Source organism: Rhopalosiphum padi, chromosome 2 (assembly GCF_020882245.1).
Source record: "Rhopalosiphum padi isolate XX-2018 chromosome 2, ASM2088224v1, whole genome shotgun sequence".
In the NCBI taxonomy this organism is placed as follows: Eukaryota; Metazoa; Arthropoda; class Insecta; order Hemiptera; family Aphididae; genus Rhopalosiphum; species Rhopalosiphum padi.
Window position 1 is genome coordinate 41,729,893 of NC_083598.1, and position 19,708 is coordinate 41,749,600.

Genomic DNA, 19,708 nt, shown 5'->3' on the forward strand with positions numbered 1-19,708 from the left:
AACTATTATGGTTTTTGATTAGAAAACCTATAAAAATTTGGATCAAAGAGTACAATTAGAATGCGATGGACAAAGAATTCCACTTCCGTCATTGCAAGGAATTGTAATACTTAATATTCCAAGGTAATGTTTCAAATAATTATAATTACTAAGATCCAAATCAATTAATTGATGTTTAATGTTTAGTTTCATGGGCGGTACTAATTTTTGGGGCGGTACTAAAGAAGACAGAGTCTTTTTAGCTCCTAGTATTGATGATAGGATATTAGAAGTAGTTGCTGTGTTTGGAACTATCCAAATGGCTGCATCGCGCTTAATAAACTTACAACATCATCGCATTGCCCAGTGTACTACTGTGCAAATAAATATTATGGGTATGCCTAGTTTATTTTGTTTGGATACATAAAGTTATATATTTAACTATTAACTCAGGTGATGAAGGGGTACCTATACAAGTAGACGGTGAGGCGTGGGTACAGCCTCCTGGAATGATTCGTATAATTCACAAGAACAGAATGAAAATGTTATGCAGAAATAAGGCACTTGAACTGTCACTAAAATCATGGGAAGAAAAACAAAAACAAATTAAACATCAGAGTAAACGCACACATAGTCAATCGCTATGTAGATTTACTCCTTTAAGCCAAGATGAATGGACTATTCTAAAGGAATTTCTTGAAGCCACAAAGAACTTAATTGAGTAATAAATAAATTTGATATTCATGACAGCATTTAAAAACAACTAAAATTATTATGATTTTTATTTTTAGACTGATCAGAGAAATTTTACTAAAACAAAAATTATTCAAAGGAGATGATGCAAAAAAATTAACTGATACTACTAATGATAATGTTAAAAAAATCAGTATCATTGAACATGAAACTAAGGAAGTAAGTTATAATGGTTTTAGTATTTACTCGATTTGTCTTTTATATCACTATATTTTATTCATAAATTGGTTTTTTATTTGGATTTAGAAGGAATCACGATCAGTAGCAACTGATATTGTATTAAGTACAAAACGTTTACATGAAGAGACACTAACTATGATTAGAAATGCGGGAAATGTTAGTAAACAAAATTAGTTTTTCTACAAATATGAAATATTATATCATTATTTTTTTTTTTTATGTTTTTAAGGTTTTTGATGGAAAATTTGTAGTTAAACTGTCATTGGCATTTAGTAGACTTGAAATTGAATTTAAAAAATGTCTAATATCATCTAAAGACTCTGAAGGAGATTATGATTCGTCATCATGTTATGTTTATTTCCTGAACAATACTTATGAATCGGTAATCTATTTATTTTTTTATAATTAGATACTTAGTTAACAAATGCATACTAACTTGCTTTATGTCTTATGAGTTACGACTGATAAGTGATAACATAAATTAATCAGTACATTTATACTTTTGTGCTTTTGTGAAAATAGTTGTCAGTCAATTGTATTATATTGTATCAGTACCAAAAGAGAAATTTCTCCTTTGTTGTAATTTTTGTACATTTTTTTATAGCATTTCACAATATTCTATCATAATTATTTTATCATTGATTTTTAATTTATATTACTTGTACTCTTTTGTAGGACAAGTTGTGCCGTAAAGGACAGTTTTGGCAAAAGTTATGGAAAACTAATATAGTATCATCAAAACCACTCAGTCAAGATATATCTAACTGGAGCATAGTGGAGGTGGGAATTTGGCTTGAATCAGTCCAGTTGGGAGAATACACAGAAGTATTCGCCAACAATGATATTCGAGGCAAAGAATTATTGAACTTATCACGACGTGACCTAAAAGAAATTGGAATGACCAAAGTAGGGCACCTAAAACGCATACTTATGGCTGTCAAAGAATTAGGCACAATCAACGAAGATCATTAAAACTAATTAAGGTGAAGTATTCTATATTTTGGCTATAATATACATTATATAAATGTATATATATATTTTTTACAGAAGATTTTAAGTTTTTTTACGGAATATATTATTTATGTTCTATTAAAATAATTTCTCATCACACAGTGAAAGGTAGTTTTCAATGTCTCAAATCTTATTTTTTAAGCTTAATGAAGCTAATTTGTTATTTGTTAGCCTAAACACAAATTATGAATTAGAATAGTAATCAAGAACAAAACTATATAATTGATGTTCCTAAGTTATAACTTATATAATAGTGCATATCCAATAGGTATACAACATTATTATACAATTCTGTTCATGCATAATATCTTGATTTATTTCAATTTTTTTATGAATACATGTTATAGATTAACATTTGTTATTCTGTATTGGTATTAGGCATGAATACAATAATGGATACATGGAGCTATAGTCTCCAAAATCCATAATCATAAAATAAGTAATGAAATACATTCTTTTAACATTTTAACACAATTTTCAATTTTATATTACATTAGTTTTTAATAAATTATTGAGTATAAAAATTCAGTGATATCATTTGTGGGATATAAAGGCGTGCACTTACATTTGTAAAAATATGTTCTGTTATTTGCTGAGCGTAGTGATTTGTTTTGATATCAAGCTACATTACTACTAGTTAATTAGCATTCTATAGCATAATACAAATTTACTCCATTCTTAAAAATACTATTATTTACACGCATACTCCAAATTTAAATCCTGGATCTCTACCTGCCATAATATGTGTATAATCAGTAAGTGTCCATCAATATGTTAATGATGGACATTATTAGTTTTATGTTAACGGGTAAATTATATTACATTTAAAACAGGAATGACAAAGACTTATTCTACTTGCTCTATTTAACTTGTCTATTATCCCTATCATCTAGTAACTTAAGTGCCAAATAACTATTTATTAACATTTTCATTTTTTAATTTAATTTTTAATAATGTCTGTATAATTCAAACATTATGCATTTCTAAATGAAAAAAGTTTTTAAAAATATAACGTGCAATTTATCAATTTATTCAATCTTAATGTATAACTCATAGATATAAAAAATAATAATAAATACACTCATTACTCATTAGTATATTTATCTATATTTTTGTTACGCACATGTTTTTCAAAATTTTAACTGTGTACATAATATTATTCATTTTATTGTTTAATTATGAAGTGATTCATATTGTGATACGGTCAAACTAAGATGAAAACTATTCATCATTCAAAATACATAATATTTGATGACTATTGATTTTAGGCAAATTTCTTTTTATATTAATTGTAATTTTTAAATAAATGATAGATTATTAGTTATTACCTTTATAATTCTCAGTGTATATATTACACTAATATTGATATACGAATATGATTTTTCTGGAATTTTATGTATAAACAGATTGAACTATGTTGACTAACTTATAGACATAATATTCAAAAAAATTTGATTAATCAATTATTTAGTTTTTTATTGATTCAATAATATGATAATTTTAAAGAAAATATTTATACAAGAAAAATCAATGGTCAACCAAATTATAATGAATTTGAATTGTTTAATATTGTGTACTGATTAGTGATATAATAATTAATAATTAAGGCCATCAATGTGTTTCAATGAACTTTTTAATTATTTATTTGTTTAACTATTACTTGTGATTGTTAAAATGTACTATGAAATCATCTGTATACACTAAGTAATAACTAATTTTTGGTGCTAATTACAGTGTTTCGTTTCATTTAGATATTATTTCTAAATCAAAAAAAATTACAAGACTAAAAAAAGTCACAATTAGTTAAATTAATTAAAATTAGTATAATACAATCTGTTGTTGAACATTGACTATGTCTCACAGGGTTTAAACGAGTGACTAATAAATATTCTACCTGTGTCCGTTTTACCTGTAAATGGTTAATGGGTACTGTTAAAATCTTGTGTAATTGTTATTACTTATTATTATGGTAGAATATAATGTCTTAGCAATAATTTATTAAGCAATAGTTTAGTAAGTTCCTACTATTTTATTCTAAAAACAAATATTTATTTAATTTTTATCTAAACAAAATCTATATTGTGTAGAATAGACGTACTTAATACACATAATATTACATCATAATTTATTATAATATTGCCTTTTGATTTCTTTGACGCTTATTCAAAGAAAGCAAATGGATTTTATTTATTGTATACTATTTTTACCTTTGTGTTTATAAATATTTAATAATAATAATCATATTAATAATAGTATAGAATGTGTTTTTTTACTATCAATTAAACCCTATTTGTGCTGATCAATCTACAATCTAAATTGTTGTACATAATATATGGTTTTGGGTTCATTGTAAATTATATTGAATCTAAAGTTAGCGATATTTTCGGTGTGAGACTCCGGTATTTATGAATACTGGGTGCTTACTGCTTACACTTACCGGTATACCGGTCTTTCAGCATTAACCGTTTAATCAGTATTTACTGAATATACGGTATACAATATATACCGAATGTACGGTTTTTTTTAAGCTGAGGTTGAAAAATACAACCAAATGCCTAAGGTGGATTTGGGTACATATCTTCTAAACTAGTGGAAAATATTCAATTCGGAGTATCCAAACTTATTTCAGAAAGCAAAAAAGATATCTATGCATCCAAGGTACCTACTAGTGTACGGCGTACCATATAAATGGTTGTTTAGCTATGGAGGGAATGTTATTACTAAATACTAACAATCGGTCCGTGCTGTCTGAAGAATATGCTAAAGCTAAACAATTAATATTTTTAGCAAAAAATGGGAATATTTTTCTTTTAAGGCCAATATTTGTATATATTTCTATGTAGTCCTGCTTTTTTTTCAACAAAATTCTTTAAATGTATTCAATGAAAAAAAAAAATTTTGATAAAAAAAATTGAAAACAAGATAGGTACGTAGAAATATATACGAATATTGGCCTTAAAAAAAACACAAAAAATTCGTATAAATAAAAAACGTGGCTCAAGGGCTCAGACAACAAACATCATATTATTCTATTTTGAATAATGAAATAATTGAAAAAATATATAACATTTTGAAAATCAGGCTCAATTATAATAACAATTGAAAGCGGTGGTTTTCTTTCTTTGTCTAACACACACGCAACATAGGATTATAGAAGTGTTCTATTTCAAAAGTACCGATTGATAGGTATAATGAAGCGACATCTTCAATATACAATTTTTATAATTTTTATAAGCTAGTTCTGTATATTTAAAACGTAAATAATACGTTGTAGCAATTGACGTACGTATAAACCAGTGGTTTTCAAACTGGGTGCCGCGGCACACTGGTGTGCCGCGAGTATGCACTAAGTGTGCCGCGGTTTTTCCATAAATTATCGATTGCACTGAATTGTGATATAAGAAAATGCGGGTATGTGTCAACTATTCGTCCAAGAATTAAAAATATTTGTTAGCCCATCAATCACATATTTCTTATTAAATGTATATATAATTATAAACAATTTTGTTCATCTAAAAAAAAGGTCAGTGTGCCGTGAAAATTTTTTGAAGTTTACGGTGTGCCGTGTATAAAAAAAGTTTGAAAACCACTGGTATAAACATTCCAAGCCTGTTTGATGGTCCATCAGCATCTACCAACTGCAATATATGGTTATATATCTGTCGAATTATTTATCGGAGTCGTCACAGATGTGTGGTATAGTTGGTGTCGTGCTGACGATGGCAATATATCGAAGATTACTGCAGTATAGCATATGTTTAACATATACAATAACATCATATTATACAATATTAGACAACTCTACGGTGTTCCTGTTGTAAATGTACATTGAACAAAAAAAGGCATATTATCTTAGCGCTGTTTAGTCCCGGTGGTCGAATATTTCTACAGCACTACAAATATAGGGCACTCGTCACTGTCGCATATATTTTCAGATCAGACGGTCACCAGGACTCCATTACATCCAACGATCCGCCGTATTACCGCGATTACCTTAATTAAAAATTCTAGAAGTGATAAATTTCCAAAAATGTTTAGCTGTGTGATATGTAAAAAAGTTTACGTTCATAAGCATGAACTGAACAGGCACGCAAAAGCCCACGACGGATCAGTGAATTCGTGTGGGATTTGCTTCAAGGTACTCTCCCGGAAAGATAAACTCAGTTCCCACGTTCAAAACGTTCATAGTAAGTACATAAAATATTCGCTTTAACTCTGAGCTACTAATTCGATTATTCCTGAAATAGTGATCGCTAAAAATACTCCTGAATTCAACAACGCCGTACGAATAAGCGGTGCAACGCGTAAATAATGTTTTTTCCTTACAAATGATAATACATAATAACGGCAGTTTCTTAATAATTACACTGTGTGTTAGATTATCACGTTTCAGTTATAAGATGGGCTCCCCCTACTACACCACAGAACGCTAATTCAGCCACCCCACACCCGATAGTCACCGCTACCCGGTCCAATGCCTACAGGCCACCTGCTACCTCCGCCACCTTGGATAGGTCAAACACGCTACCACCAACCCAGCAATGTGCGACTCACGCTGAAAATAATAAAAAAAAAATCGATTGGAAAAAGGTACGTATGGTTGTCTCTATTGTTTGTATATGGTTTATCGAGGTCGAGTCTTCACAAAGACTGGTATGATATTTTAGAAAAAATTTGAATAACATCGCCAGTTATCGCGCTTTCCTCCACTCGTTAGAGCCGAAATTAATCGACAAATTACAAAAATTCGTTCGTAGGTATTCACCCGATAAAATACAACCTTAAATATTGAAAGTAACCTACGTTCAATGCAATACTTATTACTTAGAAAACATTTTCGGTGCGAGGGGGGAGGGAGGGTTATACAAATCTTAGTAGGTGCAGGTGTACAAAATAATAATGAAATAATTTCCAATACCTATAACTTGTGTAATTCCACTCAGAATCGCGAATAGTCAATTGTGCGCGTCCACTATATATACATTTCTCGCACGTCATTATAGATTTTGCCTGCTCAGGGCGTGCGTTAAACGCTAAAGGGTTCGAGCCCGATAGTGATAGACTTATAAACTACGTAGTTTATATGACGAAGTACGTGACATGAATTAAATCATTAGATGAAGCAGGGAACGCTGATAGATTATACATATATATATTTAATGCAATTACCTGTATATTATTAATATCGCTCTTTTATATAAGTAGTAATAATAGAAGTACATTTCGAAGGTACCTCGTCATAAAACGTGTTCTTGATCATAATACATTTAAACAAATCAAAGATACGTTGTTTTTTGCACTGCCCCGTATTCAGAGCAGGGCAAGAGTGCGTGGGCCAGGGGCGCAATTCTAAGAGGGTCTCAAATTTCAATACTAGTTGTGCAATAATTTTTTCACGTCATATTTGAAAAATGTATATTTAATTTAACAACTTATACAGTAGAATCTCGCTCTATTTTTATTGCATAAAAATTATCTAGGTAAAGGCTGTTGAAGCACAAAATTTGAAATATTGACAATTCGTTATGTATGGAATAATGCCTTAATATCTATATATTATACGTATATGTATGATAATATTCTTGTAGAATAGGTAGGCATATATTATGTATTTATAGCATAACTGTACCTATACAATTAAAAATTTCCTATTGATGGGGGTGGGCGCAAACGCTGCAGTGGTTCGCCAGAGACGCCAACAAACCTCAATACAATCCTACTTATATTAATAGACTTTTTGCCGATAATTTTGAATAGGAAATGATTTTAGAGGAATTGTAGCCTGTGTTTAATACAATCCAAATGTGTACAAATGCATGCAAACATTTGTATTTTATTATATAGACACAAATACGTAGCCAATGATTCAGTAAATGAGTAAAATATGAAGTTATACATTTACATGAAATAAAAATAAAACCATTAATACAATACATTAATATTAGTACATAATAAGTATTAATAAATAAAATAAAGGTATGTTAATTCAATGTTTTAATTATTAAATATACGTAAGATATTTCTGGCAAAATTAAATTTGACCAAAATTTATTTGTCTTTGTTGCTAAAATAAGGACTACTATAATAACTACTTATCGGAGTCTTTTTATAACAAGTAAAAGAATATTTTTTTCAAAATTAATTTATTGTAATACTTTATAAAACGTCAATATTTCTCGTTTCTTCATATAAATAATTTTTTAATTGATTATTTGTATAAATTATTTAGAAGATACATAATATAGATAATAATAACAGTGTTGTGTAATTTTCCTCACCACCTTTATTGTTAAACGACATACAATAACATCGTCCGTATACCTATTGTTTATGACTTTATGAGGTATTACACGAGGCGCGTTTTTTTTTTATTGTGGTGTCCCCAGTAGGCCTAATCCACATCGTAAGCGAGAACGCGCGAACGCCGATCGACTAAAATAATTGATAAATAGATAGCCAGATTAGTAACTGAAATTTCTCGCGTATAAAAAGCGTCTAATACACCAATATACGTAATACATAAACAAATAAATATCGAACTATACATTTAATAAGGATTAAGGGGTTATTATAATTGATTTAAATTTATATACTTAATTTTGTCGTAGCACGGCATTCGCACATTTCCAGATTACTAGTGTTGAATTTAAATGCATGTCATAACATCTAAAGAAATAAGTGAGGCTACATGTATTGAGGAATTATTAATCAGATCGTATTCGGGGAGTGAAAACGAGTTAACAAATTTTCGGCGATTGTAAACTACGCCCAAGGTACAGGTAAACACAAAATTACACATATAAACTGTGCCGTGGTAAAATATTAAAAATGAAGAGCTATATTTTACAAAATTAAAATTTCAAATTTATACTTAGCTCTATACAGCCATAAACAGTTAATAGAATAAAATTAAAAATCATAAAATATATATAATTTTAAAATATACAATATTAGGACAAATAATAACTTTTCTTATTTATACTTGGTTCATTACAACCATATTATAACATGAATAGTGAAAAGAATAAAATTAAAAATCAAAAATCAAAAAATATATATAATTTTAAAATGTACAATATTAGGACAAATAATAACTTTTCTTATTTATACTTGGTTCATTAAAACCATATTATAACATGAATAGTGAAAAGAATAAAATCAAAAATCAAAAATCAAAAAATATATATTATAACTCGTATGCTTTGGTGGTTAAAGTTGACTCTGCTGATACTTGAGCCCATAATTCAAGTGGATACTGAGCTTCTTCATTTATATATACATCTACCAAATAATCAGCAAATCGTGTAATTCTCTCGTCGTCACTCGTCAGGCTTTGATTCCATTAAATAATTAACAAAATACTCGCAGATACACTTCTAGAGCTTAAATTTGGGCGCAGTTTACGTATGCCCAAAATTTTGGGTACCTATTACTATATTTATCGGGTTTTATATTTAAATCCGGGGAAAATTGTTTATGCGTTTCTCATCTGAAACCGGATAAGATTTAAGAGTACTGTGTGTGTAAGGTGCTATCGCTGTGTAAGTGGGTTTACATTACATAAAAGGATTCCCTTCTTCCGGTTACTATTATTTAAATTCAACACTTTTCTAATTCTAAAACTATACTTAATATATAAATATTAGAATATAATAAAATGTATACCTTTATAATCTCATTGAATTTCCTAGACAATTACTTACAACCGTAGTGTACTATGGTCTGCGCAAGTCCAACATTTTTAGTCTCCATTTCTTCGTCTTTTAACACTTAGGTAATAGGTATATATTTGGTCAGCAGCTCCTCGTGACTTGAACGGCCCCAAATTGTGAGCGGCTCATCGACATTACTTGATGACTGATCGAGCCAATCCGACCCTACCAAGACTTATATAAAAGTAAAATAAACTTACCATCACATGGACCGCAATAATTTTTCTACGGTGTCCGTTGAACTGCTACGTAACATTGAGGTAGCTACATCAAACTATTCCGGTACTTGGTTTTGAAGAATAGGAGCCGTTGTTAAATTAAAATTGCATTAATTATTTATCTGTGCATCTATGAAACTAAAACGATGCACCTAATAATTTATATTTAGAATAAAAAAAAATAATTCTACATCAACAAAAGGAATCAAGGAAAGTTAAAACGAGTTTCGGAAACTTTTAAAAATTACAAATAAGAACAGTAATCGAAAAAACATAAATATTATTTATGAAAATAAAAACTGATGTATATTATTTAAATGTTTTTTGAACGAAATCAAAAAAATAAAAACAATAATGAGAAATAAACAGTTTAATAGGTTTATTAGTTTATTAGTAGTTCCGTGTATTCGTTAAAAGAAAATTAATAACAAACATTATTTAGCCAGTGTATTATTTTTTTTTTTTTATTAGCATTTATTATTATGAATTATAATATAAAATTTTAATAAATATTTCATGTTTTATATTATAATGTCTTAGCCAATATACGATAATAAAAAATAATACTAACTATACTAGAGTACTATATAAGTATTAAATAAGTATAGCCTGCAGTAGCGTGGTTATGCCGAAGTATGCCTACGTAAGTAGTCTTTTTATTCTACTTTAAATCATAAAAACGACATTTTTTTCAGTATACATTTTGAAATGAATATGAATTTGTTTATTTATATACACTATTACGTGTGACTTTTATAATGAAATCATGAAAATAGCATAAAGAAAATCCCATATTGTTATAAATATTCCATATTAATTATTGTTATTAACGTGTACATTATAGCGTACATTTGTCAATTTTTTTAATTGGTACTGATACTCTGCTTAAGTCATACCACACATAAATATATTTTATTTTAAGCACGAGACTTCAAATTATATTGTTTTAAAAATGATTATCTTTATTTGATCGTATAGTATGCTGGATATTTGGAAAATGTGATCGCTTGGAATTGTGATCCAGCGATTCCATATGATTATTATTGGAATAATGAAAAAATTGACGCCTCAGATGATGACATTGGCACTATAATGGACCGTAACATAGATGATGAAATAAATACTACTGTGCGTAACTATATCATTCTAATATTTTATTAATAACAATATCTATGTGTGTTTAGTTAGAATATATATACTACATCGTATAGGTTTTCATAACCCGATACATTCATTATCAAATATTAAATACAGACATTTCTCCATAAGAATTTCAGAGATTTTTCCGTGTAATTCAGTGTCCCTTGAGGTTCACATATTGCATAATTTTTAATTGGGCGATCATATCATTTCCCCCAAATCGAAATAGGTTGGATTTTCGTTTCCGCCAAATCTATTTCTACCTATATTGTTGAGATGGAATTTGCGAATCCCTAGACTGTCTTCAGTGTTTTTACTGCTATCTATCATCAATATATGTATAATATATATATACACAACGAAATACATTTAAATCAAAAGCTGTAATTTATGTTAAACCTGTAAGACGTATTTTGATAAAAAAAAAAAAAAAACAATTAATTGTTAAAATTAATGCAATAGATGAAAACAAACATAAAATAATTTCAAGAAAGACATTTTTTAAAAAAAACTATGCATATGGAACAATTGTACATCATAATAATAAATACCTAATGTAGGTATAGAATTGACAGAAACATATGGCTATTTATATACACAAATTGAATCATAATAAACTTAATTTAATTTAGATTCGAATTTTTGAACTTTAAGCCGAAAATTAAATCAAATAATTTTTCATGAATAAATGAAAACTGTCTCCTCGCGGTGGACCCTGGATAACTCTCAATGGTTCTTCAGCTATACTTTAAACAGATAAATAGAAATAGATTTAATGAAAACGAAAATCAAATACTATTAGACAGAAACAACTGACGCCCATTCATTTAACTTGTTCATAGATAATATTTAGTTTGCCAACACGCGAGGTGTATTTCATTATTATATGCCGACGACTTTAACTAATTATTTCATGTTATTAAATCTTCCAATGATATTACTACAAAATAAAGTATTAATAAGTTAGGGTCACACATTTTCGTTTCGTTCTATAACTATATTGTATAATATTTATGTATTTTTTTAATTCGATCAGACAAGCTCGAGTGGACTTTCTACTGTCATTACGTCGGCTAGTCAGCAGGTGGAATACATCTTTAATATCAATGTTGACGACACGGACTCTGATGACCACTAACTTTACAAGGATGTGTATATTATATTGCATTGCTATACAAATTGTTTACTATCTTATTATACTATGTTTTTTTTATGTTTTTATATTTGTATATTAAATCACAGTGTGCTCATCAATTTGTAATCTAAATTGTTGTATATATATGGTTTTAGGTTCATTGCAAATTACATCGAATCAAATGAATTTCTGTACTTTACACATTTATTGACACGCACTTATTATTACTATAGCTGTGATTTCAAAAGTTGATTAAAGTCCCTACATGTATCACACTACTGCTATAGCAGTATTTTTTTTTTTTTTATGAAATATCTTATACTGTTTAATTGCGTGTTGCATATCTATTGAAGTATTTTTAGAACGATAATATTTATTGTTCTTTACATAGTTATAATGATATCTAAATTAAATTCAGAATAAATGCTAAAACAAGGCTACATCGAAATATACATAATAAGATTGGACTTTTTTTTAAAAAAAAAAGCAAATAAAAAACGTGGCTCAAAAGCTCAGGAAACATATTCTATTATGAATAGTGAAATTATTGAAAAAAAATGTATAAATTATAACACCAATAGTTAAACAAAAATCTAAAGCAAAAGTAATAATATTAACTAAATATATTGGTCTTTAGTAAAAGGAAAAAGTAAGATTAAAATATGATTTCCAATAATGATTTCCGATTTTTAAAATAAATTGATATGTATAACTTAATCTATCGAAAATATTTATGCTGTTAATTAAATAATAACCGCAATGTTTAGTAGGTGCGTGTAAATAAAATAATAATAAAAATTAATAGGTAACATACAATGCAATGCTTAATAAAAATCAATATTTATGAAAAATATGAAAAACATTTTATTAATAATTAAATTTAAAGACTATTGAGAGAATAAACATTGTTTTTAAGATTTAAGTTCCGAAGAAAACGATAAAAGTTAAAATATTTTAGGTATACAAATGAAATTGTACAGAAATTATGTACAAATTACATTTTAGTTGCCTTAAAACTGTAATGATAGCCACTCTTCACAGCTAGCTAATACAAAAAGAGTGTCATCATTATGTCCCTCAATATAATATATTATATTATAACATTGCATAATACGGTCACACAGATATTTATATTATAATAAACATCTGTGGTCTTTTATAGTTATGTCCTTAGGTACTCTTTTTTTTACAAGAACCGTTATAATCTGTGCTCGGATGATACCCTTCGACTACCGGCCAGATTCACAGGGTCTCACTCTCTCCGCGTTCGCCCTTGATGGCAGTCATACATAATAAGTTGTATTAATATATGTTCATTGTAATATTTTACGTTTTAAATAATAAATATACTCTCTTAAATATTTCAAATATATAAGTTATGTTGTTGATTAAAAATAAATCCAAAGTGTTTCAATATCAAGTCCATTTCTTCTTCCTTCGTCCATCTAATATCAAGCGGATCTCCAATCAAATTAAGGTAAGTCAATTTACCATATAATTAAATCCTTATATATATATATATCGACGAAGGTGGATATATATACATATAAGAAGGTAGTTACTTGAGGTGTGTGGTTGTGTGCGCAATATGTGCAAATAACGAGTCATAATTAATAAAGAAAAGGTAAACATATATATTGCGCGCACAGTCCATTTTCTCTTTACTACAAAACAATTAAAATTACTTAAATAAAACTAAATGATTTAGCATTTTTTTCAAGTATAGCTGTAAATGTCAAACAGCTAGATAATAGATAATAAAATTAAGTAATAACAATTGCCAATGTCTTAAAGGTTACAAATTGACTATGTATTAATGTAACAGATGTATTTGTTATGTTTTTAGAAAATCATCTAGTTCTTCAAATAATTGTAAAAGCTTTAAAGCATTTGATTACATACAAAATTGTATGGATCTTTTTTATGATTAAAAAAAAAATTCTAATGTACAATTTAATTATAAATGTAATATAATGCAAATGATTATAAATGCATTAATAATTATTTCGTATCATTATAACAACAAATGATATTATTACAAAATTAATAAAGTATTAATAAGTTAAGGCCACACATTTTCGTTTTGTTCTATAATTATTATATAATATTTATATTTTCAATTCGATAAGGCAAGCTCGAGTGAATCGTCTACCATCATCATGTCGTCTAGTCAGCAGATGGTATACACCTTAAACATCAATGTTGACGACACTTACTCTGACGACAGTGATGATGACTCTACCTCTACTGGGGTGTGTCTATTATATTGTATAGCCATACAAATTATTCAATATTTTATGATATTATTTTTTTTTTATGTCTTAAATTTGATTAGAGAAAATCGGATATTGGATGATTCCTCCCTGCTTTTAATTAACCATTCAAAACCGAGTAAGTTTATTATACTTATTTCCATCCATCCACCAATCTTATAATCAATCACTGCACATATTCGACTCAAGTTCCCTGTTTCTATTTAACGCCTGTTGTAATCTGATAGATTCAAAATTTTAAATTTAAACCTTATTTTAAGTTTCAGTATATTATCAGGTTATCTTATAGTTGTTTTAAACACTCTTATATCAAAAATAATAAATAAAAACGTTTAATACTAAAATTAATACAACGAATGATTGATTTACAATAATCAATGATTTATATAAAATACTCTGTGAAATAAATAAATTTACTTACATAAATTAAAATACCCATAATATAAACCCATTAAATATTATATTAATATATAATAGTTAATAATACTTATTATTGTTGTAATTAATCGGAATTTATAAAAAAAAAAAAACAGTTTAAAAATTAAATTAATATCTAGATATAAAAAATAAATTTTGAATGGGAATTTTTCATTTTATTCCTTACAATACTTCATACAAAGCCAATCAATTCTGCCAACACATAAATTTTCATTATAACACAATGTATAGTACCTTAATTATACATTTGCTGTTTAATATATCACCAGTTAAAATCCATTACAATATGCACACATATCGATAGTCAAAATTAAACCTAAATTGAGTTTATACCTTTCAATTTCCTGTTAATTATACTATTTATTTTGTATATTTTTGTGTTCCACAAAATTTTCCACAAATGTATAAACTATATTTTAACGTTATAAACGCGAGTCTTATAGTTTTATTATCTATATACTATGTTTTTTATTGTTATTATTATTATTTATTTATTTAAAAAAAAATTGTTTTTATTTCAAAATTGTAAATATAAAATATATTATTCCCTTGCATCAATGTACTATATTCTATATTCATAATATTTTTTACAAATATATACATTATTTTTTGATTATCTTTTATACTATGTTATTGTTATTGTTAGGTATATTTATATATTTTTATACAAAAATTATTATTGTTATTTATTATAATTATTATTGTTGTTTGTTTAAAATCGTATATATAAAAATATATAGAATTTTGTTTAAAAAAAATTGTATATATTTTTTGTTATCGTACTAATTTATAAATATAACTTATAAGGAATAACAACTATAAGAACATCTTCCAGTCAGTCGTAAACGCTCACTGTGAGCAGACGTGCGTTACTTCCGTGCGTTACTTCCGTGCGTTACTTCCGTCCGTTACTTCCGTCCGTTATCGCCTTTCGCCAATAGCATTCTATATCCAGTTTTAAATATGCCCCCTAATACTTCAAAACGTAACTTATCATCATCGTCTACTTACGAAAAAAAAGCAAATTATTTGTTTCTCCCAATAGATACGCCTCTCTCTCCGAAGATGCCGATTCTCCTACGGAGGTGTTCAGTTCTCCGCCCATCAATATGTCATCTCAAGATCAACCCAATACACCTCAGGCCAACGTAGAGTCATCCCCAATGGTCAAAATACAGACACCTCTCTTTTACGTAAGTGAAGGCTACGTATTCTCTACTCTCAAAAATGATCTTTTTGATATAATTGACCAGTCAAGCATTAAATTTAAATCAATTCCTAAATATCTTATTATATACGCTGACAATATAATTGCCTGAAATACTATTTTTAAATACCTAACCGATAACGAGCAGATCCAATTCCACTCACCTGCCCAAGCCATTAAAACCGTACAGTGTATTTATCAGACACCTCCACCCGTCTACGCCGGATCTGAATTGGTCCCCGCGTAAAAATATCGTATGCGGACAATTGGTTTCCGTCATAATTTTATACCCGGACAATTAGTCCCAGGCTTAAAAGTTAAATACAAAATATTTTTTTATCATTAAACATTTTTTAAATGTATTTTCAATAATATAATACTTTTAGAATATAATAACAGTTATTTGTTTAAAAAATAAAAAATAAAAATGAACATAATAATATAATCAGTGGCGTAATTGTGGGGGGGGGGGGGCAAAAGGAGGCACTTGCCCCCCCTGACAATTTTTTGAAAGCTAAAGGTATATATTTTAACCGGGGGGAGAGGTGTCAGGGTTTTGATAATAATAAATATATTACATTCATTATACATTGCCCCCCCTAGATTTTTTCCCAGTTACGCCACTGAATATAATAATAAATTAATAAATAATATTATTATAGTCGAATAAAAAAATAATTTAAGTATAACAAAATAATTACAATTTATAAAAATCTCAAAAGCCTACACAAATAATTCAAAAGATCATCTTTTGAAAAGTTATTCTTGAAATTATTACAAATAGAAACAATGTTTTTTCTATGTTTCTTAAAGGTTTCAAAAAATTACTTAAAAAAAAACATCATCATTATTTTTTGTCAACGATATCATTGTTGTTAAATTAATTATTTGTATCAATTCAATAAAATTATAAATATTTGGAAGTTTAATTCTAACAATATTTTTAAATTTATTATTAAATGCTTCAGATTTTGTTATTAAAAATACATAATTTGTTTAAATCTTATATTGCTTCAAAGGTTAAAAATTGAATGCAAGGTTATTCTAAAAGTATCGTATTATTGAAAAAACATTTTAAAGAACGTTTAATGATAAAAAAATATTTTGTATTTAACTTTTAAGCCGGGGACTAATTGTTCGAGTATAAAATTATGATGGGTTGAAGACATACAAGCCTACATTACAGATAATAAGGGCCATGAAGTAATTCACATAATATAACTCGTTATATTATTATCTTATCAAACAAATTACGCACCTCATTATAATTACAATTTAAATTTTCATTAGCGCATATCATCATTAATTAATACTATATATATTACCCTAAATCACTTTTCAATATATTACTCTCATCTACATTGTTGTAAATGTATATTATTGTAACACTCTCTATTATTATATTCTATATCATGTCTTATTAATTGTTATGCTATAATATTTTCTAATAAAAGCAATAAAAAAAAAAAAAGAACATCTTCAATATACAATTTTTATAAGTGTTCTTGATCGTCGTACATTAAAACAAATCAAAAATGGTATGTATGAATTAATAGCCGGTTTTGCATATTTAAAACGTAAATCATACGTCGTAGCGATTAACGTGCGTAAACACTCCAAGCCTGTTTGATGGTCCATCATCATCTACCAACTGCAATATATGGTTATATATCTGTCGAATTATTTATTTTATCGTTATCGGAGTCGTCACAGATGTGTGGTATAGTTCGTGTCGTGCTGACGACGGCAATATATCAAATATTTCATTATTACAGTATATCATATATTTAACATAATATAATAACATCATATTATACAATATTAGACAACTCTACAGTGTTCCTGTTGTGAATATACATTAAATCGCTGTTTAACCCTGATTGGTCGAATATTTCTACAGCCTTTATAGCCTTTATATAGGACGATGTGTGTTAACTACGAATAACGGGTACTAGCCAGTAGCCACCGCCGCATATATATTTTACGGATCAGACGGTCATCAGAACTCGACCACATCCGATCACTCCACCGTATTACCGCGATCATTTAGTTTAAAAATTCTAGAAGTGATAAATTTCCAAAATTTTTGGCTGTTTGATATGTAATAAAATGTACGTTCGTGAGAGTGATCTGAACAGACACAGTAAAGCCCACGACGAATCGGTGAATTCGTGTGGGATTTGCCTCAGGACATTCTCCCGGAGAGACAAACTCAGTTACCACGTATACAAAACGTTCATAGTAAGTGCATTAAATGTTCGCTTTAATTCTGAATTAATAATTCAATTATTTTTAAAATAGAGATCGCTAAAAATACTCCTGAATTCAACAACGCCGTACGAATAAGCTGTGCAACGCGTAAATAATGTTTTTTCCTTACAAATGATAATACATAATAACGGCAGTTTCTTAATAATTACACTGTGTGTTAGATCATCACGTTTCAGTTATAAGATGGGCTCCCCCTACTACACCACAGAACGCTAATTCAGCCACCCCACACCCGATAGTCACCGCTACCCGGTCCAATGCCTACAGGCCACCTGCTACCTCCGCCACCTTGGATAGATCAAACACGCTACTACCACCCCAGCAATGTGCGCCTCACGCTGAAAATAATAAAAAAAAAATCGATTGGAAAAAGGTACGTATGGTTGTCTCTTGTTTGTATATGGTTAATCGAGGTCGAGTCTTCACAAAGACTGGTATGATATTTTAGAAAAAATTTGAATAACATCGCCAGTTATCGCGCTTTCCTCCACTCGTTAGAGCCGAAATTAATCGACAAATTACAAAAATGCGTTCCTATTAGCCCGATAAAATACAACCTGAAATTGAAAGTCCCCTACGTTCAATGTTGTGCTTGGAAAACATTTTCTGTTGGGGATGAGGCGGGAAGTATACACTATACAAATCTTAGTAAGAGGTGTATAAAATAATGATGAAATAATTTCTAATACCATTGATTATATACTATTTAAAATCAATAGTTTCACTTACTGTTAACGGGACGATGAGTTTATGATTATCCATAATATATAATTTTGATTTCCTCATGCCATAACATTAATAACGTCCAAACGTCGACAACACATATTATGACAGGGCAATAACGTCTTAATTCTACAAAATAATAAGAAAATACCTTTTAGTATATAGTGCATTACATCGTGCTTCATATGTGGTCAACATTTACCAACACTAATTGTAAATTTCAAAAATAAACGGTGTAAGAACTTAGAACACTAAGAACGCGTTAAGACCATTTGTCAACATTCACTACGATTTTTATGTTTCTGTAAATTTCAACATACACGCCGGTGACTGTCAATATTCGCATATTGCGGTCACGAAACACCTTAACATGGACACAAAAACGTTAGGTTTATTGAAATAGGTTCTCATCTATAAATAAAATATTGTTTCTCGTTTCTTGATATAAATTATATTTTAATTGGTAATTTGTAAAAACTTTATGTAAGATACTTGGATAATAATAACAGTGTTGTGTAATTTTCCTCACCACCTTTATTGTTAAACGACATACAATAACATCGTCCGTATATTGTTTATGACTTTATGAGGTATTACACGAGGCGCGTTTTTTTTATTGTGGTGTCCCCAGTAGGCCTAATCCACATCGTAAGCGAGAACGCGCGAAT

The 19,708-nt window shown here is 28.5% G+C and overlaps 2 protein-coding genes across 5 annotated transcripts in view; both read left to right on the top strand.

The window, feature by feature from the left end:
• The window catches only part of LOC132920418 (diacylglycerol kinase eta-like), a 30,841-nt gene extending 26,658 nt beyond the window's left edge, over nucleotides 1-4,183 (top strand). For all 3 annotated transcript variants that reach the window (XM_060982806.1, XM_060982805.1, XM_060982807.1), the window contains 7 exons: nucleotides 23-123; nucleotides 187-374; nucleotides 433-700; nucleotides 771-891; nucleotides 979-1,068; nucleotides 1,142-1,294; nucleotides 1,588-4,183. In XM_060982806.1, coding sequence (XP_060838789.1) covers nucleotides 23-123; nucleotides 187-374; nucleotides 433-700; nucleotides 771-891; nucleotides 979-1,068; nucleotides 1,142-1,294; nucleotides 1,588-1,884 — 1,218 coding nt within the window. In that variant the 3' untranslated portion in view covers nucleotides 1,885-4,183. The remainder of the gene's footprint in view (nucleotides 1-22; nucleotides 124-186; nucleotides 375-432; nucleotides 701-770; nucleotides 892-978; nucleotides 1,069-1,141; nucleotides 1,295-1,587) is intronic.
• A 1,467-nt stretch (nucleotides 4,184-5,650) lies between these two features.
• On the top strand, nucleotides 5,651-12,254 carry LOC132922871 (protein tramtrack, beta isoform-like). Of its 2 annotated transcripts, XM_060986592.1 has the most exons (5): nucleotides 5,652-6,110; nucleotides 6,171-6,227; nucleotides 6,302-6,513; nucleotides 10,832-10,981; nucleotides 12,030-12,254. In XM_060986592.1, the coding sequence occupies exons 1-5, from the start codon at nucleotides 5,954-5,956 to the stop codon at nucleotides 12,129-12,131; spliced, it is 678 nt and encodes a 225-aa protein (XP_060842575.1). In that variant the 5' UTR covers nucleotides 5,652-5,953; the 3' UTR covers nucleotides 12,132-12,254. The 2 variants fall into 2 exon arrangements, with proteins under 2 accessions (XP_060842577.1, XP_060842575.1); XM_060986594.1 differs by lacking the exon at nucleotides 6,171-6,227 and having other exon boundaries at nucleotides 5,651-6,110.
• The last annotated feature ends 7,454 nt before the right edge of the window (nucleotides 12,255-19,708 follow it).

Bases quoted from the DNA above. Each gene is read 5' to 3' on its own strand.
- LOC132922871 (XM_060986592.1), top strand. From the start codon at position 5,954: ATGTTTAGCTGTGTGATATGTAAAAAAGTTTACGTTCATAAGCATGAA. The intron at 6,111-6,170 runs GTAAGTACATAA...TTCCTGAAATAG, and splicing joins CCACGTTCAAAACGTTCATA to TGATCGCTAAAAATACTCCT. The intron at 6,514-10,831 runs GTACGTATGGTT...TTGATCGTATAG, and splicing joins AAAAAATCGATTGGAAAAAG to TATGCTGGATATTTGGAAAA.